The 27322-nt window shown below is 36.0% G+C and overlaps 1 protein-coding gene across 9 annotated transcripts in view; it reads right to left on the bottom strand.

Moving 5' to 3' along the window:
* The window catches only part of MAPKAP1 (MAPK associated protein 1), a 357394-nt gene that overhangs the window by 256483 nt on the left and 73589 nt on the right, over positions 1 to 27322 (bottom strand). For 7 of the 9 annotated variants that reach the window (XM_074211563.1, XM_074211565.1, XM_074211567.1 and 4 more), the window contains one exon: positions 13305 to 13453. The exons of 1 other annotated variant lie outside the window; for it this stretch is intronic. In XM_074211563.1, coding sequence (XP_074067664.1) covers positions 13305 to 13453 — 149 coding nt within the window. The remainder of the gene's footprint in view (positions 1 to 13304; positions 13454 to 27322) is intronic. One more of the 9 variants, XM_074211564.1, reaches the window with a different exon arrangement.

Below are 27322 nucleotides of genomic sequence, written 5' to 3'. Positions count from 1 at the left end.
AAGGAATTAGGAATATTTAACTTTAAGAGTAGATTTATGTGTTTGGGAGGTTAAGGGAGCTGTCTTCAAGTGTTTGAAAGTTGCATTATGAAAGAAGGATAATATTTGTTCTGTTTGGTCCCAAAGGCAGAACAAGAAACAATAACTGGTTGCAAAGAAATACAATTAGACCTCTGATTAATTTTTTTTATAACAATTAAGAGTTATCCAAAAATGGAATGGAAAATAATGGGCTTTCAGGAAAAAGAGCTCAAACAAAGGCTGGATGACTGCTGAGTATACCAAAGAGGGAAGTCTTATTTAAATATGAGTTAGACTAGAATGTTTCTGAGGTTCCAACTTTATGTGACTTGCTTATTTAAAAAAAATAATTCTAAAATTGTTTTTCCCCTGCTATTCACTCACTTTGTTAATTCTTAATCTTCTCCTATGCTCCTGCTTCTTGCTTCCTCTGTAATAATATTATTAAATTCCTCAAAATTATTGTCTGAGTTGCATACAAAGAAAATTTAATTGAGGTCTGCAGAACTTACACAACCTTTGATTTAAGAACTCTGGTCAACTGCAATGATTCATTTAGAACTCAAAGAATCTATGATGAAATATGCTTCCCAGCTTCTATCAGAAAGTTGATGGTGTAAGGGTATAAACTGAGATATACATTTTGAACAAGGCCAATGAGGGAATTTGTTTTGCTTGACTAAACATATATTTGTAAAACAAGAGTGACATTTGTACTAAATACTTCACAAGGTCACGATAAGCAAAGTGCTTAACTGCAAGGGCAATATGGGTCTCTCTACCTACAGGTTGCTCAAAAAAGAAAAATTCAATTACCATTTGTTGGAACTGTTACACAGGGGTTTCTTGTCCTGGAATGTGTTGGATTAAATGGCATCTAAGCGTCTTTTCTAATCTGAAACTGTGTGATCCTAATAGAGTGCAAAGTGCAACTGAATTTAAAAGTCAAAAAAAAAAATCTGGGTTCAAGTCTCAACTTCAACAGTTAGCAGTAATATAATCTTAAAGAAATCACTTCAATCCCCCCCCCCAACCACAGTTTTCTCACCTCAAGTGGGAATTAATTTGAACTGCTAATCTCAAAGGCTGATTGGGAGGAAAGTGTTTTGTGTACCTTATGACTTAAAAGTCATAAGAAGGTGAATTCTTGCTATGATGATGGTAAGTACCTCCTGAGGCAACTCATTCGAGCTTTTAAACATCTACAGGTATTAGGAAGTTTTTCCTTATATAGAGTGAAAATCTGCTTCTAACCATCTTTCCCTGCTCCCCCCCCCCCCCCATTATTACTAGTTATGCCTGTCAGGGCTGAAAACAATTACCCAAATCCTTTTTTTACATGAAATTTTAAAATTTCTGCAGAGGGGTAGGAGAGAGTGTTTGCAAGGAAAAAAAGGGAGAAGGACTCTCCAAAAGCTACACCTCACAATAAGGAAACATAATAGGAAAAAATTACAGCCCTGTTGAAATGATAAATATTCAGAATCCATGTGAGGAGCATTTTATTTGGTGAGCAATTTCATTAAATTTAAATTCCCTGACATTTTAAGCATTTTCAATGCTACCCTGTAGCTACGTGTTGTTCTGCACTAGTTTTTATCTACTTTCTTTGAGGAGAGCTAGTTAATGTCAATGATTGTGGAAAACATTTGTTCATAATTATCCAGACATAGACTGGAACAATACTGAAACAAGAGCAGCATGCAAAAATGTATTTAAGGACTATCATCCCAAAATGCTGCTAAAAGCTATTAACCAGTATGTGTTAATTGCCACAGCATTCATATTAATTTTCACTTCAGGCCCGACATTGTGGAATATTTCCCCTGATACATTTTAAACAAAGTTTAATTTAAGGAACTGCTTCTATCAACACTTATGAAAATTAACAGCCAAGCAATTAGCGCTCATGAATTATCCCTTCCCCCCCCATGCTTGCTGCAGTTTCATTGTTAAAACAGTTACTAACAGAGAAATGTTAAGATTCCTAATAAGTTCACATAATCACAATCACATTTTCCTGTATAGACCCTAATTTTACATGAGTTTTGTGAGAATTTATCAGATAAATGTTTACATTATTGTTTAAAAATTTAATATTAACTAAATCAGATATTTCAACTCAGGAAATATGTGAAACTATAATAAGTGATGAAATAATTTGTAATTATACCAGAAAATGCTAAGAGCTTGGAAGAACCTTAGAACACAGTTTATCAGAAATCAAAAGGGGCCCTGGAACATAGAATGTTCACTAGATAATAGGTTTTTAGCTGGAAAAAACATTAGAGATCATCTAATTCACTTTACATCTCCTCTGGGGCTTAGAGAGATCAAATGATTTGTTCAATATCACACAGTTCTTTCCATTCTAGCATGCTGACTCTAATGTAAAAGTTAAGGGAAAAACCTTAGAATATGGAACATTCTGGAGATTAATTACCATTTATTTGTTGAACTTAATTGTACATGGAATGTCAGATCTATACTGGTCCTTTAGGATGATTTCATTCCCATCATATCATTTAAACAAAATGATGTTCAGAAAAGTGAAGTAGTCTCCCATGGTCACAAAGCTAGTAAGCTCAAACTCTTAACTTCTGAGTTGAGTGTTCTTTATATAGCTTGTTAGTTTGATAATTTAGGTTTTAAAAAGAGTTCTTAGTTTTTCCCCTCCTCTTTTTTCATGAGAGTTCCAATTGTCTTCCAAAGTCTACAATTTTTCCTGCTTTGTGTTATGGAACTATCTCTCTGGACTTAACCTTTCTAATTTACTGCTTTCAATAATGTTAACATTTGTCCATCTTCACAATTCAGTAATTTGTGGTGCTATTTTAAAGAAATGAGGTGATGACTTACAATTGAACCATCTGATGTTTTAACTAGATTTTAAAACCATTAAGATCAAGCGCTATATATACTTCACTACAACCCTATCATACAGATAGTACTGTGATCTATGTCAATTATATTAGTGGTTCAATGTGGATAAGACCAATGAAAGTATCTGTCAATGCAGAATGAACTAAGTGCTAAATAAAAAAAACTACAGTATAGTGAAAGGAAGACTTAACTTGGGAGTCAGGGAACTTTGGGTTAAGTTCTTTAATTTCTCAGTCATTCTTTCTGCATCTGTAAAATACAAGGTTGGACTTCATTTCAAGTTCTAAGTCTATGCTCCTATTCACATAACAGTTCTAACAAGATATGAATCTAATAGATATTATAGTTCTGTGACCTTAAATCACTTAACTTCTCCAACACTCAGTTTCCATATTTGTAAAATAGAGATAAACATCCTTTTACTACTTTCCTCCATAAAGCAGCTATAAGAATTAAAGGAAATAAATTATAAAAGAGCTTTGTAAAGTTCTTTTTGAAAATGTATAAACATATGGTACTAAAAAACATAAACTAATGGTAGGGGTAAGAGAAGATTTGATTTGTATTCAAAAATGGTTGCTAAAATGGATGACCTAAGGTCCCCACACAGAAACTATATCGACAATCCTGGGACTTGACATGGGAAGTTTCAAAAAAAAATCAAAAGATCAAGATTCAGCTCTGCAAGTAAGTCATGTAACTATGGGTCAACTTATTTTCCTTCCTGGACCACAATGTCCTCAAACTATTGAAAAAAATTAAGATTAAATACCCTCTAAGGTCCCTGACAGTTATAATATTTTTTATTCTTTGAAACAGATATTCATTTGGCTGTAGCAACTATTAAAACTGACTACTAAGGTTTAGAATGGGTTATACTCTGTGCTGGTATTGAAAGCGTTCATATTGGTTAAAATTCAAGGTCTTTTAGAATATTATCATTGGAAACAATCAAAACCTATCTGAAACCCAGTGTTCAAGATCAGAGGCAGTTTGAGTTATATAAAATCAATAGTTCACCAATGAAGACAGCCAACCACATCAATGTGGATAATAAAATAATAAAAATATGAAAAAATAATAGTGATAATAATAAAAGAACAGGTTCAAAAAGCATTTCATGAGTTTCATACATATAAAGCAAACAATTCATCTATAAAAATCATCAAACATTTTTGGGAAATGGTATAATTTTTTTTATAAAAGCAAAAGAATTTATGGCAGTAATTTAAGACCCAGTCATCAACCATCAAAAACTACCAAAAAAGTTAACCATAAAGAGCTCAAACTTAATGATCAAGGAAGATTATACAATCACATAGTAGCAAATCACTGAAGTCTGCATAAATTTAGCACCTATAGACACTAATAGTATATCTAACAAGATGAGATTTTTTTTTGTGATTAGAATTTTACATCAAAAGCTCACCCTTTCTCATTATCTTACTGTCAACAATTTTCCATAATAGAACTATAAAACAAAAATATTCTTGAAAATTTGACACACCTTAATAAAACTGGAGCTTTACCACAGACAAAACTATTGCCTACCACTACTAGGATGTAATACTGGTCCATAAAATTTTAAGAACAATGTTTTAATATGTCATGATATTGAGTAATAAATCTCTAAACTTTATAGAATGAAAAGTTTTCAAAATAGTGAGACTAGGATCAAGATAATTAGGAAAAGAAAAGTCCACTTAGTCATTTGAATTTCTCAGCTATAAAATTGGGTTAATGTTTATACCAAATAATTCAAAGGAGAGTTGTGAGCAAAGTGCTTTGTAGCCATAATACGCTATGGAAATGAGCTAATGAAGAAAAGAATATTTTCACCATTGCAAAGAACTATACTTCTAAACTATAAACATTAAATCTTCCTTTCTCAATTTTGCTTTCAAAGACATTATTGAAAAACAGTAAGATCCAAGATGTAGAGGGAAATCTCTGGTCATTTTCTCCAAGTGTCTCATTTTATAGGTGACTAAATTGAGGTACAGGGAGGTTAAAAGACTTGCCCAAGGTCAGAGAAGAGAAAATATCAGGAGCAACTTTGGAACCTAAGTCCTCTGACTCCAGAATCAACCTACCTCTTATTCTACCATGCTGTCCCTATAGTTATACATAGGTTGATGTATATTGAACTAAAGGCAGTGTGAAGAGTACAAGGCAGAAAACCAATCTCCTTCCAAGTTAACATGTCTCCAGGACTTCTTTCTCCTTCTCTAAGGTTTTCAATCTCTTCAGAATTTCACTAAAGCTATAATCTCTTGAGGAAATACATAACTAAGATTTTTTTAAAGCATGTTTAATTAGACCCCAAACTCTTCCCTGTCCCCTTCACTACTCAATAATTTGTCATTTACCCCAGAGACTCACACAGCATAGTTAATTATGTAAATAAAGCATGTGCTATTCTCTAGAAAAACATTATGAATATTTGTGGCAAAAAAAAAAATAGTGCACACATAGCTTTTAAGAACCATTTTACGGGGGCAGCTAGGTGGCATAGTGGATAAAGCACCGGCCCTGGAGTCAGGAGTACCTGTGTTCAAATCCGGCCTCAGACACTTAATAATTACCTATCTGTGTGGCCTTGGGCAAGCCACTTAACCCCATTTGCCTTGCAAAAACTTAAAAAAAAAGAACCATTTTACATAACTCAGTCCATTTTTATTGAAATACTTTAAGTCAAGAACATGCCAAAAAGGATTTAAGTACAGTAAAATTTCTAACAACTTTCTATGCAGGTGCTGGGGGAAAAATAATTTTTCTGTTACGGAAGTAACAAAAATTTAGTGGTGAACTTAAAATGATTGATGGCAAGAGTCAATCAGGATATTATTAAGGCAAGAAAGCAGATCCTTCTGGAAAAGACTTTAATATCAAAGGGTTGACATGATCGTAACGCTAGAGATGGCAATGGTCTGGATATCAGACTAATACAATCCTATTATTATCCAATCACCAAAATGCTAATTTGATCATTTTTGCAGGGTTATCTGAATAGTCATTTTAATTTCTAGGTTAAAAAAAAAGACTCAGTTCCAGTACAATTCTCAATTAATCACTGTAGTGTCCCTGACTCTCATGTCAAGGAATTTCATGAACACTTTTTTAAAAAAGGCTAATTTAGCATGTACAATACAAAATCCTTCAAGTATCGGCCACTTTCATTCCAAAGAAGCCAAACACAACAATATTAAATAACTGAGTACAAGGATTTAATTGTATGCCACTAGTTGTGATATGTGGGAGAACAATAAAATCTTATCACTTTGTAAAGTCAGAATTATCAATAGGAAAGGATTCCTCAATCAACTGGTAACCTCAGACTGTGCAGAGTACCCATCATTTATTAGTTCAAAAATATACTTGTGATAGCAGGAGCTATCTTAAATGTAAATACACATCTAGTAAAATGGATATTTCATGACTGGAGAAATACCATCCTTAATATTCTTTTCATACCTAGCTGGTATTAGTTTACAACCTTCTGGCAAATCCAAATCAATGTAATGTGTAATAGTCTAATGACATAATGTAGGGCAGCTAGGTGGCACAGTGGATAGAGCACTGGCCCTGTAGTAAGGAGTATCTGAGTTCAAATCCGGCCTCAGATACTTAATAATTACCTAGCTGTGTGGCCTTGGGCAAGCCATTTAACCCCATTGCTTTGCAAAAAAAATTTTAAAAAAAGACATAATTAGAATGCTAACATATTTATATTCAAAGAAAAGGAAACTATTTTGTTGGCATCAAAGTATGATCACTTACTATTTATTCCAGAAACTATATTCTCAAATAAGGGGCTAGAATCATGTAATTGAAGTACATAAATTCCCACTATATCACATGATGTAATTGCCACGACATTTGAAAGAACCCACAATCAATTTTTATCTTTCAAAGGAGTATCTACTCTTCAACAAGGTCATCTTGAGTTTTTTTTGTTTTTTAAAGAGTTGATCTAGGGGCGGCTAGGTGGCGCAGTAGATAAAGCACCGGCCCTGGAGTCAGGATTACCTGGGTTCAAATCCGGTCTCAGACACTTAATAATTACCTAGCTGTGTGGCCTTGGGCAAGCCACTTAACCCCATTTGCCTTGCAAAAACTAAAAAAAAAAAAAAAAAAAAAAAAAAATTGATCATACTGATCCTTCATCCTTTTTGCTCCTACCTTTTAGTACTCTTTTGGATGGGACAACAAAAAGAAAAAAATAGCAAAACTTCAGTCAATTACTTTTGCTAAGATTTTTTTAACAACTCCTCTCCACAGTACTCTTCAAGAGGAGTCTATTTTATCTGTTTGTCCTCTTTCTATTTCAAACCCTAATAGCACAATTCCTAAATTAATTTTCTTATTGCATTAATCTGGTCATATCTTATCATTTTCCAAACCCCTACAAGGAATGCCCAAATAGTTAAGTCTTTCATAATCTAATAATCTAATCAAGTTAAACCACAGATTTCATCAGTGAATTTGGGCAATTCATTTAACTCTCCAGTCTCCAGTTTCTACATCTTTAAAACTGAGGAATTGGACTACGTGGCATGTAAAGTTCCCTCTGACATTAAATTGTTTCATCTTATGCCTTTTGTCTACTGAAAACCCCGTGAAGACTCCTTATTACTTCCCCACAAAAAAAAAAAAATGCATACTCCTAATCATGGCACTGAAGGCTTCCTACAATCTGGTGTAATCCTATCTCCCTAGCCTTACCATATGTTATAGCTTATACTTTCTATCAATTACTACACATTTTACCATTGTCAAATTCCTCCAAACTCCCAGAATATACATTATGCTTTCTCCTTCCATACATGTAATGGCCAACATTTTCTCATCTACTAAAATAGCAGCTTCAAGGCTAAGCTCAAATACCACTTTCCTTCATGTGAGCCTTCCATTCTGGATCTTTCTCACCTCTCCACCCCACAGAAAAATGAACATTTGAGATTTTGATCTTTGCTTCACATATCATAATCTATTTTGTTTTAATTATCACTGTATGTGTCAATTTTCTGATTATATGCTCCCAGAGGGGAAAAAGTAACCCACCACGTCTAATATTTCCTTCTCCCCTCCCACTAACCCTCTATAATCAATAGTGGGTCTTGGGAGCAGCTAGGTGGTGGAGTGAATAAAGCATCCACCCTGGAGTCAGGATGACCTGAGTTCAAATCAGGCCTCAGACACACTAGCTCAAATAGGCCTCACACACTAGCTATGTGACCTTGGGCAAGTCACTTAACTCCATTACCTTGCAAATACAAAAAAAAGTAGACCTTGCAAATAGCAAAATAAAAATTATTTTTCAATTAAACATACAAAATCACATCACATACACATGACGCAACATCAGGGAGCAATTACGTGGCACAGTGGATAAAGTGCTGTGCCTAGAGTCAAGAATATCTAAGTTCAAAACTAGCCTCAGACACTTATCTAAATGATTACAGGCAAGCATTTAACTTCTGTCTGCCTCGAAAGTTTACATCAGGGATTTCTCCCAATGGGGATAATAATAGCACTTACCTTCCAGGGATGTAGTAAAGCTCTGAGATAATATTTGTAAAGCACAGAGCACAGGACCTGGCATACAGTAAGTAAAACATAAATGTTAAAGTTATCCCTGTTGTCCTCCTCATTATTATGTGTAAAAAGTAAAGTTATACAAATGCTATACTGGTTATGACTTAAAGGGCTGAAGGTGGGAAGACATAATGATGCAATGAAGAGAGTGTGTTGGTCAGAGAACCAAGAAAACCTATAATCACCTTGATCACATACTGGCTATTTTAATCTCAGTCACTGGCAGTTGCAGAAAAAGTGCCATTCTACATTGTCAAAGAGAGTATCTTGATCTGGGAGTTTCTTATATCAATGAAACACACAAACACACACACATACACACAAACACATTCAACAAAGATTCATTAAATGGTTATTTATGTTTACATTACTATTAGGTACAAAGAGAGATACAAAGTTTACATGAGATAAAGTCCATAAAGACAATGGAAGCCATGGTTCTAAAAGGTTATTGAAACATCAACAAGGCTTTAACTATCAAAGTAAGGAGTTTATGTTTTATGGTACACCAAAGGTTCCCAAACTTTCTTGTTTCATACTGTCTCTTAGTGTTTCAATAATTTTTAATGGTGCCCCTAAAACAAAAAAAAAGGAATACCTAAGATTTCATTTATTAGGTAGTCAGGTTCAAAATTTATGGGACATTAAATCACCGAAAACTGTTAATTTGATGAGCAAGTCAAGAGCAGACAGATGAAGAGACAAAAATGTCTCTAAGGAAAACCTAGGTGACATTGGAGATTGGTAGCACCCTCAACAAATATAGGAAAGCTATTTTGAAAGAGAGGGTCAAAAGAAGAACATTGTACACACTAACAGCAACATGGGGGAGTGATGATCAACCTTAATGGACTTGCTCATTCCATCAGTGCAACAACCAGGCACAATTTGGGAGTATCTGTGATGGAGAATACTATCTGTATCCAGCGAAAGAATTGTGGAGAGGCGGCTAGGTGGTGCAGTGGATAAAGCACTGGCCCTGGAGTCTGGAGTACCTGGGTTCAAATCCAGTCTCACACACTTAATAATTACCTAGCCGTGTGGCCTTGGGCAAGCCACTTAACCCCATTTGCCTTGTAAAAACCTAAAAAAAAAAAAAAAAAAAAAAGAATTGTGGAGTTTGAACAAAGACCAAAGACCTTTATTTAAAGGAAAAAAAGTTATCTTAATATGTAATTCTGCTATCTCTTATACCTTATTTTTCTTCCTTTAAGGATATGATTTTTCTCTCATCACATTCAACTGTATCACATTCAATGTATACCATGGAAACAATGTACAGACTGACAGACTGCCTTCTGTGGGGGATGGGGGATGGGAAGTGAGATTAGGGCAAAAAATTGTAAAATTCAAAATAAATAAAAATTTTTCTTTTATAAACAAAAAAATGAAAGAGAGGGTCAGAGAAAAATAATGAGCTCTCTTTTGAACATGTGAAGTTTGAGATGCCAAAGGATATACAGGTAGAGTTGTTCAGCAGGCGGTTAGTAATAAAGGAATGGAATTTAAAAGGATGAAAGTTAAATAAAAGTATAAATTTGGAAGTAATCTGCAAAGAAATTCACATGTGCAAAGAAGAGTAACAGAAAAAACACATACTGAGATATAAACATTGAATTTTCCAACTAGAAAATGAGAATGGTTTCTTTATGCTCAGTGAATTAACATTTAAAAATATTTTTCTCAATAATCTTAATAAGGCAGCCACTGTATTATCAAACTTTGCAGATAAGAGAACTGAGGCACAGAAAAGAATAGTAACTTTCTTATGGTCACAAGTAATAAATATAAATCTGAAACGCAAAGCTTTTACCTTCCAATTTCAAATTTTCTCTACTAGGATTTAGAAAAATATATCTAAGATCATAGGGATCTCAATTTTTTTAGGTGTTTTTTTTTTTGCAAGGCAAATGGGGTTAAGTGGCTTGCCCAAGGCCACACAGGTAGGTAATTATTAAGTGTCCGAGACTGGATTTGAACCCAGGTACTCCTGACTCCAGGGCTAGTGCTTTATCCACTGTACCACCTAGCCACCACTCAATTTTTTTTTTAAGATTCAGCTGCCACCTTCTCTATGTTGCCTTTCAAAGATCACAGATTTAGAGCTGGAAGGAGCTTTACAAATTATCTAATCTAATCCCTTTATTTTTACAAAGGAGAGTACTGAGAATAAAATAGATTAGGTGATTTACCCAAGGCCACATAGGCTGGATGTCCCCTGGTCTTTCTGAGTCCTAGTAAAGTACTCTATCCTTGAATTCACATGCTGAAAGTGTTGATGACAGCACATCTTCTTTAGAATTACTCACTGGTTCTTCTATTTCTTAGTTTATATTGCATTGATTCATGCATTTTATGGGGATTTACCACAAGTAAGGGTTTTGAAGAACCAAGCTATTTTTTGTTTTTGTATTCCAAGTACCTTATAAATGACAAATCCTTTAATATGTACAGCACTGAATTATAGCATTTAGAATTGAAAAAATCTTGGAGACCAACTAGTACAGCTCCTTCATTTTACAACCAAAGGACTTCCCCAAGGTCACACAGAAGCTTGTAAAAAGGTCAACAGAAAAAGCTGGACTTAAATCTCAGACGCTCTGATGATGGTAAATCCAATTCACTGCCATGCTGCCTTAGGTACTCTTTCAACTCTGCTTTTCTATCAATCTTGTACATTTTTTAACCCTAGGAAAATGGCCTGCATGGTGAAATTCTTCAGTCTATATGGACAGAATGGGCATGATAAGACTTGAATTATTATATTATTGGCTCATATGAAATTATGGAGGAAAAATACTTGGTATGTGGTAGAACACACACACATACATATCAGCTATTATTTTTCTTAATTCTAAGCAATTTCTGTCAATTTTTACACAGAAGAATTACAAAGTTTAAGAATGAAAATAAATTAATAGAAAAACATTGCATCATTTATTAATTTCAGTAGGATAAAAAGACAACAGAAGGCTCTCTCATTTCTGAAAACAATGAGCTGTTATTCAATACTTACCACAGCTGAATCACAACTGGCCACATCTCTCTAAAAAGAAGTTATCCCTGGACCAAACAGCCAGTACAACACAACACCCATTTCAGAGGCTAGGTAAATTAATCATTGTTCTCTTTATTGCAAATGAGTACCCAGAGTTAAACATTGAGATAACTCAGTTTTCAGGAAAGGGAACAATACAAGGAAATAATTGGGAGGTAAATGGGCTGAAGAAAGATAGCTAATAAAACAAGTCCAAGCAATACCATTTCCACTGCCAACAACATAACCAAATGAGAAATGACAATAGCCTAGCCATTCAATTCAGCTATTCCCTAGAGATCAACCTTGATTGATGAGGAGCCAATTAATCAGAACTGTCAATTAGCTAGAATTTTTTTTTCCTGATTTGAATCTAATATGTAAAATGAGAATAATATATACCTCACAGCTTTGTCTTGAGGGACAAGGTAGGTTATATGAAAACATTTTGTAGACTAAAGTTCCATATAAATGTAATGTTATTTTTATGACAACAGAAAAAAAATTATTAAGTGCATTTATGCACTTGTCCCATAATATTGTTTTTATAGCTATTTGTTTTTATATCTTACCCTAATAATAAATAAAGTTAACCAAGAGTGGGGTCTGAGACCTATCAGATACCTCTTCTATCTACACCACTGGCTACTTCAGGTCTAGGTGCTAATCCCAAAAAAGGTACTTGAGGTAGTTGTATTATTCAAAGATGATGATGATGATGATGATGATGATGAACAGTGAAATGGGACTTAGATGTTCAGAAAGTACCACTACTATTTTTGAGTCAAGCACATAGAGGTCTTAAGAGACCATCTAGCCAGAAAATGTTAAAAATTGGAAAAGACCTTAAAATAATTTAGCACTACATCATAACTGGACTAATGAAGAAAAAGAGAGAACCATAAAAGGTAATGCAATTTGTCCTAAGATAATAATAAATAGTAGGACAGGGCTTCAATTTCTGGTTTTCTAACTCTGAATCCAATGATCTTTTTACTTTACCACCCAGTATTTACTTCATATATATCTCAGGAAACTGGGGCAGTTATGTGACACAGTGGATAGAACACTAAACCAGGAGTCAGTTCAAATTCAGTCTCAGACAAGAACTAGCTGTGTGACTCTAATAAAGTCACTTTCTCCCTCAATTTCCATACCTATTAGATAGAAATAACAGTAGCTGTTTCATAGGGTTCTTGTGAGGATAGAATAAGATCATGATCAAGCACTCAGTAAATGCAAATTTCCTATGTAAATGTTAGTTATGATTATTATTTTCTGTCATCTGTTTTAGTATTATTTATTTGCCTCTTTTGAATCCCCAGTGTTTAGCACTGTCTGGTATGGAATAGATACTGTTTATTGTTCACCTATTCAAAGTCACAGAGCAAACTATCAATAAATCCAGTTCTCTTCAAATCTTAGTGCAGAGTTCCTTTTTAGTCCTGGAAGTGCTACATTCGTGAGGGAAAAACAATCACAGCAAAATCCCTAAGTCTGAAGAGTGAAACACATGAAAATCAGCCTACCCAAGTTTTCAGACAATGAGGATTATGTTCAGAAAGTTTGTATAGAATCACCACAAGAATCCAAGTCTTCCAAAACCACTAGATATTCTGACTTGAGTGAGCACACTGTAAGAACATGCTCCATGAGGGGTTTCTAGTGAATTCAGAAGCCCAATAAATAAGCACAATAGGACCCAGGCTTTCTCAAGACAACTGTGCCTGGTTTATTAAAGGGGAAGGGAATCACTTGTACCTACCTTACCATCAAATTTAGAATACTCATTAAAAGGGTTATTCAGCTGGAGTGGACACTGTTCGAGGCGCACGGAGAGAAGTGATGGCTTCCCCACACTTGAAGACTTGACTTTGAAGTTCTTTTTTTCAAACAATGAGCTGAGCTCCTCTGCTGTGATAAAAAAAAAGGAGAAAAAGAATGCCTACATGACGAAAAATGACCACTAGTAATATCTGTTGAGTATTTCAAAGTGCATAAAGGTACATGCCAACCTAAATCAATAAACAAATATTTATTAAGCATCTACTTTATGCCAAGCTCTGTATTGGGCACTGGGGACACAAATACAAAGTTTCTACTCTAATAAGGAAAATAGCAAGTGTATGTGTGTGTATACATATGCATGAAAACATACACACATAAGAATACATATAGATGTACATATATATATATATATATATATGTGTGTGTGTGTGTATAATAACCATAAATAGAATAAATTTAAATGCCTACAAATAGAAACATATACAAAACACATGCAAAGTAAATTTATGATAGTTAGGGACGAAGGACATTAGAAGTTGGGGGAATCAGAAAAACCTTCAGGTATAAAATGGTTGTTTAAACTGCATCATGAAAAGATGGATTCCATTAGATTAAGTAGGCATGTATGGTAGATGTGGGGGGGTATCACACCAAGAAATAAATGAAGCAATATGTATGAGAAATCTCAAGAGGTCCAAGATGACAGGATGACAGGGTAAGGGAGGGGAAGTGATGTACCAGAAGACTGAATGGATTGGTTGGCACAAGGTTTTTGAAGAGCTTTAAAGGTTGAAACAGCAGAGCCTTACATTCCATCCTAAAGGCAATGGGAAACTACTAGAGTTTACTAAATAGAGGAGTGAGATGGTCAGGACTAAGCTTAAGGAAAATTATTTTAGCAACTGTCTGTAGGAGCAAATTGAATGGAAAGAAGCAGTTTAAAGAAGAAGCTCCAAACTGTAGGATGTCACAAAGTCTTCCTGGAAATAGCATTATTCAGAGACATACATTAAGATCACAAAATCCAAGAAACAATCATGATGAGAACTAAGGTTGTTTAAAGATCAACAACTCACTTCTTAACGCTTTTCCCTCTATTTACTATCTTCGTCGAGTAAAACAGACTAACTAATCCCTCTTCCAACATTACCCCCCATTCCCATCTGTTCCTGGGAAGAAATGTGTTGAAACAGAAAGAGCACTAGTCAGGAGACACCATAATCTGAGTAATCAGAGACTGCCTAGTCCAGACCTACCTAAGAGAGAATCTATCAATAAAATTCAAGGGGAAAAAAACAGTCATTTAGCTTCTATGAGAACGACTCTAGTGACAGATAATTCATTTGTTCCCTCCTACATTCCAGCTGCTAAAAGCAGCTAAGGGAAGTCTCACAACCTAATGGACTGGGGTACATGACAAATTCATATTATCCAACTTTAACTGAGCCCTCACAGCAGCAAGATAATCATCATATTCTTTTTTGATTGATTCCCTATCTTGCTCCCTACAAACTTCCCCAAAACCTTCTCCTTCCTCCTCAAGCCTCCTACAATTTTTCCTCATTCTCTCTTGGTTGATGCAGACACACTCATACTTTACTGAGAAAACAGAATTTATTTGACTTGAAGGACTTTTTCTATTCCCTTCATCTCACCTCTTTATTTTAACATAACTAGTTTCCTATATATCACAATGGCATTTTATAATATGCATTTAAAAACATTATTTTGAAAAGGGGTCTTATAAGCTAAATTAGTTTGCTAAAGGGCTCTGTGATACAAAAAAAGGTTAAGAACCCATTTCTAGGATCAAATATTTCTGATTTTTAAGCCTTTAAGAACATGGCTTCCACCATCTTCCCACTCTTGCTGATATCACTCTGTGATCCAGTCAAACAGGCTTTTTTATTGTTCCTCATACTTCATCATCCTTCTTTGTGCCTTCACACTAACTGTCCCTCAGGCCTAGAGGGCCCTCCTTTCTTGAGTCCCTTGCAGAGAAAGCACTAGCAGAGGGGATAAAAAAAAGATTACTTCATATAGAAGATGGTGCATTAGTGGGCTCCTCTTCCAGGTTAAGCATATTCAATTCTTTTATGAATCCTGACATAAGTTTAAAACTTTTTACCCACATCGTTGCTCCAGCCTGTCAATATTTATCATAAAAAGAAGCACCCAGGAACAAAGAGAATACTTTAACTGCATTATAACTAGGTCACAGGCAAGATAACTAGCTTACTGATATCCTTTTTGGCTACCCTATTTCTGTTATGCATGGTAACAGAAATCAATTTCAGCTTCATCCACTTATTTTTGCAACTTTACAATCCTGTGTCTTCTGAGTCATTGATAAAAATGTAAAATAAGGTCATTATGAGAACAAGTATCAAAGTCTTCTGAAAGATAGATGAGAACATTCTGAAATAAGTAAAGACAATAGCTGTACTGTAACAGCTAACTAGATGGAAGGGAGAAATTAACCAGAGAGAGAATGAGAGGCAGCTTCATGACATAGAAGCAGCACTGGATTTGGAGAAAAAAAAAATCATAGCTTAAAGTTATTTTTTTCAGTCTTTATTATAAGAATTTTAGTTTCCAAGATGAAACAAATTCTATACTTTTACTTCAAAGTAGACCTCTAATTTAAGATTACATTTAGATATAGTGGTGGCCCTTAAAGAAAACTTGATTCTTACAAAAGAAAATAGTTTGTTCTCCATTACAGAACTATAAACAAAATCATAATTCATGAAATTTGTTAAGAAATAGAATTATTTTATTTTGTTCTCTGTAAACAATAATTGTATAAATTACCAAGGTCAGCTATTCTGAAGGCTAACATTAATTTGTCAAATTCTGACATATTTGGCTGAAAAAGTCAGTCTTATGATTTATAACAGCAACCTGTAATCACTCCTAAAATCCATAGAAAAAGTCAATAAAGGGCCCTTTAAAAAGCAAGGGTCCCAAACTAACATTATAAGTCAAGTCAACAAGCATATATTAAGCACCACTATGTGCCAGGAACAGTGAGAAATGCTGGGGATACCAATAAAGGGGAAAGAAACAGTCCCCAGATTCAAAGTCTTCAAAGTTAATGAGAAGGACAAGAAGAAGCAGACAATAAGTATAAACGAGATGTAGGCAGGATAGACTGGAGACAATCTGGGAAGAAAGGGAATATAAGAGGGATTAAGAAAGAATTCTTCCAAAAGATATTTTAGCTGGGACATAAATAAAATCAAAGAAAATCAGGAGATGAAGATGAGAATGGAGGACAATCAGTGAAAATGGACAGGGCAGAGAGACTGTTTGCTTTCTTTGAGAAACAGAAAAGAGGTCAATGTCACTGGATCAAAGAGCAGGTGTAAGGAGTAGGGTATAAAAAGACTGTAAAGGAAGGAAAAACTCATTTATATAAGATTTTAAAATCTAAACATAAGATGTAATATTTCATCCTGAAGTTAACAAAAAGCTCCTGTGGTTTACCAAGGAAGATGGTGATAGGATCAGACCTGAGTTTAGGAAAAGCAATCTGATGGCTGAGTGGAGAAAGAACTGAAATGAAGAATGACCTGAGGCTGACCAATCAGAAACTATGTCCAGGAGTAAGATGATAAAGGGCTGCACCAGAAAAGTAGCAGTATCAGAGGGAGAATGAAAGCTAGAAATGATAGGACTTGACAAGTGATTTGATATGAGAGTGCACTGAGAGGAAGAATCAAGGATAATATCTGAAACCTAAGTGGCTAACCTGGGTGACTGGGAGGTGGTGAAATATAATTAACATTATAACATATAACCATACTGACAGTAATATGAAAGATAGGAGGAAAAGCAAGTTTGGGAGCAAGAAAGGGAAGATAAGGAGTTCAGTTTAAAACAAGTTGAGTTTAAAATATCTATGGGGCATTTAGTTTCATATATATATATAGGACTTAGTTGGGGAGGGTGGCTAGGTGGTGCAGTAGATAGAGCACCAGGACCTGAGGACCTGAGTTCAAATGCAGCTTTAGACACTTAATAATTACCTAGCTGTGTGGCCTTGGGCAAGCCACTTAACCCCACTGCCTAGCAAAAACCTTAAAAAAAAAACTTAGTTGGAGATGTAAACAAGAAAAAAAAGGAGATATAAGAGTGGAGGTCAGGAAAGAGGTTAAGAATGGCTAGAGAACTGAGATTCATTAACACAAAGAAGACAACTGAATCCCTGGGAATTGATAAGAACAGCAAATGAAATAACATACTGAGAACTAATAACAGTCTAGGGATAAACATCTACACTTAAGAGGATGCAAACTGGATAAATATCCACCAAAGGATACTGAAAAGAAATGATCACACAAGTAAAAGGGAACCAGAAGCAAGCAAAATCACAAAAATCTAGAAAAAAGAATGTAACCAACTATGTTAAAGGTTGCAGAGAAGGTAGGACTGAGTAAAGGTCACTAGATTAGGAAATCACTGAGAACTTTAGAGAGCATATTTCAGCTAAATGAAGAGGTCTGAATGCAGACTGCAGTTAGGAAAAGACAGGAAAGGAAGTGGAGGCATCGATTGTGGATAGCCTTCTCAAGGAGTAGCAGTGTTGAAACACTACACTACTGGAAACTTGCAGGATATTGACCTTCTAACTGATCTCAAATCTTTCTCCCCTCCATTAAGCTACCAAGATAACTTTTCTAAATCATACATCTGGCCATGATCAAATATAAATGAAGTCCTCTGTTTGGCATTTAAAGCTCTTCATGATCTGACCTATTAGAACCATTCCAGTCTTTTTACATATTATTCTCCTTCAAAAACTCCACTTTCTAACAACACTAAGCTGCTTGCAGTTCCTCAAATACTACATTCTATTTCAGTGCCTTTGTGATAGCTATCCTCTCCTAGCTGCAATACTCTCCTCCTTTACCTCCATGGTGACTTGGTTACCTCATCTTCACCAGGACTCACCTAAGACCCGCCTTCAGTAAAAGGCCATTCTCACCAACCCAACTATGATTGCTTTTCATGTAATTTACTACACACACACACACACACACAAACACAAGCACACACACAAAGAGACAGAGAGATGTGTGTATATACATATATATGTATTGCTTATATATGTGTGTATATATTGTGTCATATATAAATAAAAATTACTTGATTATATAATATATGCTTTCTGCTCCATCAGAATGTAAGCTCCCTTTAGAGCAAAAACTGTTTTTACCTTTCTTTGTATCTCCAACACTTACCATAGTGACTAGTGTTTAGTAAGCATTTAAGAAAGGGTTTGAGTCGGAGATTAAGTGTTCTAATTTAAGGCTTGCCATTCATTACATGTATGACAATGCCAAGTCATTGAATCTCACTGGCTTCAATCTCCATTTCTGTAAAATGTTGTGTGAAACTAAATGACTTCTAAAGTCCCTTCTATGTCTAACTCTATAACCTGATTAACATATAATCATAAAATATAAGAATTAAGAATAAAGAGTTGTAGAGTTAAAATGAGACTAAAAACACATGATGTTAGAGGAATATCAGAGATCATCAAGCTAAAAATCTTTGTTGAATGAGATATAAATTTTGATGGGAACCTACAGTAATAATATTTACTGAAATTTCAAATTAGAATGCAACTACATTTCTTGGCATGGTGAATGTGTGAATTTGTTTACTCTAAGTATACTTATATGATATACTAGAGCAAAAGAAAACTTTTTTTTCAAGGAGATGGGAAGGATGGCAGTAGTGGTTAGTGAGAATGACGCAAAAAAGTACCAAAAGAGCATTTAAAGAATACATAGGAAAATACTACTGCACTGGGGCGGAGCCAAGATGGCAACAAAAGAGGATGCTGTCTTAGGCACTCTCTCATAAAACTTCTAAACTAAGGACTATAAATTTTCAAGAGACAGAACCCACAGAGGAACCCAGTGAAGCAGTTCTCCTACTCAAGATAACCTGGAAAACAGCAGAAAGGCTTTGCTTCCTGGGGTCACGAGGGGTAGCCCGCTGGAGCAATAGAGCTTCAGCCTCCCAGAGGCAGCCCCAGGGTGCTAGGAGCCGCGGGGGAGTTTCCTGAGCTATGCTCCAGGGAACACCGGGCACAAATTGGGGGAAGGGGGGGAAGACCCCTACCAGAGTGAGCACCTGAAGCCCAGCCCTCAGGGCACACAGCAAGCAGCATGGCCAAGGCAGTCCAGATCCTGGAAACAAAAGCAGGCAGAGCAGGTAAGCAGGAGCCCCCAGGGCATGAGCCCACTGAACCTAAGGAGGGGAGTGAAGAGAGAGATTGCCGAGCTCAGCCTCTGGAACAGGACTCTGGGGCTCTGACCACATTCAGATCCTGACAGCAGTCTAGGGCCCCCCAATAGAACAGCATGCCCCCCCCACATCAGCCCCTTGGCAGAGGGGGGTGCTTATGGTCATTCACAGACCAGGAGGGAGGACAGAGCCTCACACACTGAGATCCTTATGGGAATATTCCAAAAGCTCAGGAAGTACCCCCAAAACAGGCTTAGGCTGGGAAAATGAGCAAGCAGAGAAACAAGAGGAACACCATTGAGAAATATTTTGCCTATGAGCCCAAGAAGGATCAAAATACTCAGTCTGAAGAGGAGAAAGCACAAGCTCCTGCATCTAAAGAATTAAAGAAAAACAGAAATTAGGATCAGGCTATGACAGGGCTCAAAAAAGACTTTGCAAATCAAATGAGGGAGATAGAAGAAAAACTGGGAAAAGAAAGGAGAGATGCAGAAAAAACATGAAAATGAAGTCAGCAGCTTAGTCAAGGAAATGCAAAAAAAGCTGAAGAAAATAGCATGCTAAAAACCAGCTTAGGTCAAATGGATAAAACAGTTCAAAAAGTTATTGAGGAGAAGAATGCTTTAGAAAGCAGAATTGGCCACATGGAAAAAGAGATAAGAAAGCTCTCTGAGGAAAACAAATCCTTCAGACAAAGAATAGACCTCAGGGAGATTGATGAATTTATGAGAAATCAGGACTCAATACTTCAAAACCAAAAGAATGAAAAATTAGAAGAAAATGTGAAACATCTCATTGAAAAAGAACTGATATGGAAAACAGACTTAGGAAAGATAATTTAAAAATTATTGGAATACCTGAAAGTCATGATCAGGAAAAGAGTCTTGACATTGTTTTCAAAGAATTACTACAGGAAAATTGCCCTGATATCCTAGAAGCAGAGGGCAAAATAGAAAGAGAGAATCCACAGATCCCCCCCCCCCCAGAAAGAGATCCCAAAACCAATCCCCAGGAATATTATAGCCAAGTTCCAGAACTCCCGAGTCAAAGAGAAAATATTACAAGCAGCCAGAAGGACACAAATCAGATACTGTGGAGCTGCAATCAGGATCTCACAGGACTTAGCAGCAACTACATTAAAAGCTTATAGGGCTTGGAATATAACATACCAGAAGGCAAAAGAGCTTAGAATGCAACCAAGAATCAACTACCCAGCAAAACTGAATGTCCTCTTCCAGGGAAAAAAAATGGACTTTCAATGAACCAGGGGAATTTCAAATGTTCCTGTTGGAATGGCCAGCGCTGAACAGAAGGTTTGATCTTCAAATACAGACTCAGGTGAAGCACAGAGATTGGAGGAGAAGGGGAAAATAGAAGGGACTTAATGATGATTAACTGCATATATGCCTGTATAGAAAAATGACACTGATAATACTCATATGAACCTTCTCAATTAACAGAGCAGGTAAAAGGAGATTTTGTAGATGAAGCACAGGAGAAAGCTGAATTTGAATATAAAATATGGTGTAAAAATGGAATCAATAGAATAAAGGGAAATGTGATGGGAGAAAGCAAAAGGAGAGGGGGAATAGACCAAGATATTCCATATAATAAGATTTTTCTTTATTACAATGAGCTATTGCAATGATGTGGAATGGGGGAAGGCAAGGGGGAATGAGGGAATCTTTGCTCTTATCGGAGGTGGCTAGGAGAGGAAACAGCATATATACTCAATGGGGTATAAGCATCTGGAGTAAGAAGGAGAGGGGGGGATGGAGAAGGGGGGGGATGTGAATGGAGGAGAGGATGGACTATGGGGGAGAGTGGTCAGTTATAAAGCATTTTATTTTGTACTTCTTGCAAGGGGCTGGGATTGGATGGCTTGTCCTGGACCATAGGGCCAGGTGGATGCTGGGCCTAAGGGGTGGTATGGGGGCTCAGGGCCTCTTGGCCCCAGGGCCAGGGATCTGTCTGCTGCACCACTCAGCTACCCTACAGCAGAGTCAGAGTGAAAGGAGAGAGAAAATATAGTACATGGTAGTGGAGAAATAAGAAAGGAGGGAGTTGCGATCAGCAATGGCAATGGTGGAAAAATATGGAAGTAACTTTTGTGATGGACTTACCACAAAGAATGTGATCCACTCACGACAGAGTTGGCAGTGTTGAAAAACAGCCTGAAGCACATTTTTTATTATTATTATTATTTTTTGGGGGGTGCAGGGCAAATGGGGCTGGGTGGCCTGCCTGGGGCCGCATGGTGGGGTGATCATTGGGTGCCTGAGGCCAGATTCAGACCCGGGTGCTCCTGGCTCAAGGGCCAGTGCTCTGTCCACCACCCAGCCACCCCTACTATTATTACTATTTTATTTTATTTTATGTCTTTTTTTTCCTTTTTTTTGGTTTATGAGGGCAGTGGGGTTGGGGTGGCTTTCATGTCACACAGCTGGGTGACTATTGGGTGTACGGGGCTGGATATGGACTTAGGTGCTCCTGGCTCCAGGGCTGGTGATCCATCCACTGTGCCACCTGGCCATACCTACAATTATTACTATTATTTTTTTTTACTTTAATTTTAATTTTTTTCTCTTCCCTTTACTTTATCATTCAAGTGAGTCTGTATTTTTGGGGGGAGGAGCATTTTGTTTACTCTTAAACAAGAATATTTTATTAATGTATAAAAAAATTGTACAAAATGAGAATAAATATTAAATAAAAAAATAAAAAAATATTACTGCACTGTAAGACATAATAAAAGTGACAGTTTGAAAAAAGGTTTGAAATATTTGCCTTAACTGTTGGAAAATGAAGCGAACAGAACCATGAGAAGAATTTAAATTCTAACAAACACTATAAAACTGAAGCTTCCCAAACATGATCAATATAATGATCATCAACTATGCTTCCAGAGGATCAAAAAGAAGGAAAGATCCCAAATTCATAACAGATGATGTACCAAATAAGCAGAATGAGACACATTTTCAACTATGGCCAATTTGAAAATGATTTTGCTTTGATTATGCATAAACGTTGAAAGGTATTGTTATTAAGCTACAGGAGTAGAGGAAGAGAAGAGGAAGCTCATAGTGAATGATCTCAATTTTTTCTGTAAAATGCTAGATAAAATTTTTCAACTGAGAGAATATGGGAAGGAAGAGCCATGGGAAGTTTAAGGAGGGATGGAAAAGTTTGGAAGAGACACTGTAGAGATTGAGGTACTGAATTGAGCAGGGAGGTATAGTATAGGATTTGCCCAGCAACAGTAAGGGCTTTTGAGACTATGTTTAATAAATTTGTAGAGGACCCAATCAGTGTATGATTTCTCTGCTTTCATTCAGCAGCATATATGTAGGAAGGAAGGCAATAGTGAGTGATCCAAGACTGAGGCTTGTCTCGGAATAACTGGTACTATAATAAGAGAGCTAGGAATTCCAGAGAGATTCATCAACAGGTCAAGAAAGGGAAAAGGCTAATGTAGAGGAGATGACCTGGGTGAGAACTGAGAGGTCAAGAGATTGAAAGTCATGGTGCAGGTGATGAATAGGATTTTGGAAGCAGAGATGAAAAAAAGTCAACAGGTGATGGTCTTGTAAGGAGATATAAGAATTCTTGAACATGGAGAGAGTGCATTTATAGGTGATGGCAATATCAAGAGTATGGCCATTTTCCTGTGTGACTATGGTGGGATAGAGAAGTAGCTCATGGGTGGAGTAAAAAAAAAATTAGTAGTTAAGGAATTTAAAGGAAAGCCAAATATGTATGCATGCCAAATCTCCTTAGGACAGAAATTGAGGAGGATAAGAAAAATTGTGGGTCAGATGTCAAAGACAATGTGAAAAGAAGAAAAGTAACCTCTAGGGGTCTGTAAACAAAAATTACCTGGATTTTTGATGGGATGGTAGATATTCTTAAGATTTAGTTTATCTTATCTCAACTGGGTCTTCATTACCTTAAGATAATCAAATTTATTCTTCTTATAATGATTCTCTATTCTCCTCCTCATTAGAAAAGTTTTCCCACCCTTTACTCTTCTCTTTTCCTGTTCATTCCACTCACTCATCTGAGAACCTAACTGCTTAACTTTACTGAAACAATTGGGACTACTGATCATGACATACCTTACACCTCTCACCTCATTCATGAGTAAAGTCTACCAACTCCTCTATATGTGCCTTTGATGCCATTTCCTCTAGCAGAAAATCCACCATTCTAATTTTCCATTTTCCCCCCACCTATGAGTTCCTTCTAAAAGTTCACCCAAACATGTTTACATCTTGCCCATACTAACAAATTCAGTAGTCCTCACTCTCCCTTAAGTTCTCATCCTGCATCTCTCCTCCTTTTTTCAGCCAAATTCTTTGAAAAAGGTTAGTTCTCATTGCCCCCATTTACATACCTCTCACCCATGCATCAATCTTTTGCAAACTGACTTTAGACAATTCACTGAAATTGCTCTCTCCAAAATTACCAAGCATGTCTTATTTACCACATCAGATTGTCTTTTCTCAGTTCTTCTATTACATTTTGTGCAAGATATTTTCTTCACTGGGTTTTTACAGCACTCTTCTCTTTACACCTATTTGACTACTCCTCACTTCCCCTTATCCCACATATCCAAAACATTTGCAAATCTTGCCACTGATATGTTCAATTTTTCCCTTCCAACATCTTTCCTCTACTCATAAAATGACGCCCTTAGTTCAAGTGACCAATAAGGCTATCACCTCTCACCCAGACTAAATGATGGGGGTCCCAAAGAATTAGCCCCCTCCCCAACATTCAGATCTTCCCTGAGAATCCCTGAATTCTTGCTGGAATCCAGAATTCAACCTATGACTTAATCACAGGCTCCACTTTCCCTACATATTCCCCAGGACTTTTTGTCTTCTAATTGCTCTTAATCAGTGTCCACTGCTTCTAACCACCTTTCTTTTTTACATAAGTCCCAGTCTGCCTAAAGGGATTTAATTACTTATTATCAACACCTAGGATCTTCTCTAACATCCAAAAGTCCTCCTTAACAAACATTCAAGGGTAGCTAGGTGGTACAGTGGATAGAGCACCAGTCCTGGAGTCAGGAGTACCTGGGTTCAAATCTGGTCTCAGACACTTAATAATACCTAGCTGTGTGGACTTGGGCAAGCCACTTAACCCCATTTGCCTTGCAAAAAAAAAAAAAACCCAAAACATTCCTATAAACTTAGTTCTGCCCCTTTTAACTGTCCTTGTGGTCACAGATAATTTTTGATATTCAGAGATACTTTAAAAAAACTTAACTGTTTAAGTGAGCTCATTTTTTTCTCTTTTCTTCCTTCTTCTTCACCTATACAAACAAATATGTCAGATTTCTCTTTCCAAAAGAACCTCCCCCTTTCTAGCCTGCTGAATTTTTCAGCAAATAAATGCTTCCTTTGACTAGGAAAAAACCCAACATGTCGTGAATTTATTGTAAGATTTCCTAGGCCAGTTCCTTGTCACTATTACCATGACCACCTACCTGGTCATCCTGCCTCCAAGTTCTCTCCATTACAATTCATGTTAGTCACTCCTAAAGCAAAGGTGTTCTATCTTTTAGCTGTTCTGGACTACATAACCCACAAAAACCCCATAAGGGCTACATTCAAAATTCAAAACACATTCATGAATAAAATGCAATCCATATCACCAAGGAGCACAACAAATTCATGCAAAGTGATCTTCCTTAAGCACAGATATAAACATGTCATTTCCCAAATCAATAAACCATGGTAGCTTCCTTCTGCCTCTAGAAACAAATATAAACTCGTGATTATCTTTTAGTCATTCACAACATGGTCCCAGACTATCTTTTCTTCTTCATTATAGGTTAATACTCTTTTTTTGGTCCAGTCAGGCAATAAGTCTTTATTAAGTTTCTACTATGTGCCAGGTACTATGCTAAAGATGTGATGAGAGAAATACAGAGAAAATACAGAGAATATAAAAAAACCCCAAAATCACTTCCTGCCCTCCAAGGACTTCCCAATCTAATGAGGAAGACACTACATAAATAAATATGTACAAATGAGTCTATATATAGGATGAATAGGAAATAATTAAGAGAGGGAAGGCACTAAAATTAAAAACTGGTAAAGACTTTCTGTAGAAGATGGGAATTTTAGCTAGGACCTAAAGGGAGCCAGAAAACAGAGAGTTTCAAGTAGAAAAGATAATCACAGGTAATTCCTAGTAAACAGAAGCAAAAACACAGGTCTTCTAACCCCAAATCAGTGTTTTTACCCAAAAACCATGCAAGTTCTAGTCATGTTTTATCAATTATAGATTAAGTATATCTACAATCATCAATGAGACCACACTTGACATAACTAAATATCTATTATGCAACCATAACAATACATTATCTAAAGAACTCTACTCTGTACTGAACAAATTCAGTCATCATTTTCTAATTTCTAGTTTCTTTCAAATGTCCATATAGCATGAAGGACTATGTTTCACACTAAACAGCAATTTAGTAAAGGAAATACTTATGAACAATTAAAGAAGAGAACTGGGAGAACATAGTCTAATAGAAAATTAAAATTCAGTATTCTTTGCCCTCTACCACACACTACCTCTATACTCTAAGCACACATACTTATAGAAAATGCAATGGTCACAAGAGTAGTGAGGGTAATATAAGGATAAATTTCATAATTAGGCAAAGCAAAAGTTGGACAGAAAGAAGTGAAGAAAATGAGAGTAGTAGTCGAAATGAATAAAGAATATTCAGATGATCATTTGACACATTTTATGAAATGGGATTTATTGTTAAAATACATCAAGCATTAAAATCAGAGCTTAAAGGGAATTCTAGGAGGAAGAAAGCAAGAAATACTTAACCTTATTAATAGCAGCAAAAAAAATTAGAAAAGTTATTTCCTTCCATTATATAAGAGAGTAGCACAGTTGCATTGGGAATACTAAACATATTACTTTAATGTTTATTTGTGTGTACACATAAATGTATATGCATGCATATATATTATTCATACACATACATATAAAGAAGATATAGAATTGAAGAAGATATAATAAAAGGTGCTCCAAAGATAAAATAAACTGAGTTTTCATTGAAACTTTTCACTTTGGAAAATAAAATTATCTGACTAAGGGAAAGAGGTGAAACATACACGGTAACTTGGAAAAACTCTTCCTTGCATGCCTCTCTTATGGAAGATAATTTTACTCATTCTTTCCTCTCCCCTTCCAGTCCTCAAAAGAAATGGGGAATCTCTCACCCATCCATCCATTTCTGAGATCATCCAAATATAAGAGAATTGCACCTAGGCTATCTATGTAGAGTCCTCCTAACTGCCTTAAAAATTTTAAATTTTTAGGAGTTACAACTATTATCCTAATTTCTCTCACATTACTCTTTTATGTTTCTCTTGAGTCTTATGTATGCAAGTCACTTTTTGATTTAGCTCGGGTCTTTCCAACAGGAATGCTTGAAAGTCCTATTTTATCATTAAATATCCCTTTTTCCCAGTAGGATAATATTCAACTTTGCTCAAGAAATCGCTCTTGGTTATAGTCCTAGGTCCTTTGCATTGTAGAATATCATATTCCAAGCTCTTTACTTCTTTATTGTAGCAACTATTAAATGTTGTGGCTCTAGAATAATTGAATGGTTTCTTTCTGACTGTTTGCAATATTTTCTCCTTAACCTGGAAGCTCTAGAATTTGACTATAATATTGCTGGGAGTTTTCATTTTG

The sequence above is a fragment of the Macrotis lagotis genome, chromosome 1, assembly GCF_037893015.1.
Source record: "Macrotis lagotis isolate mMagLag1 chromosome 1, bilby.v1.9.chrom.fasta, whole genome shotgun sequence".
NCBI classification, from domain to species: domain Eukaryota; kingdom Metazoa; phylum Chordata; class Mammalia; order Peramelemorphia; family Peramelidae; genus Macrotis; species Macrotis lagotis.
Note: the sequence above shows the minus strand (reverse complement) of the source record. Positions and strands in the feature narration are given on the sequence as shown.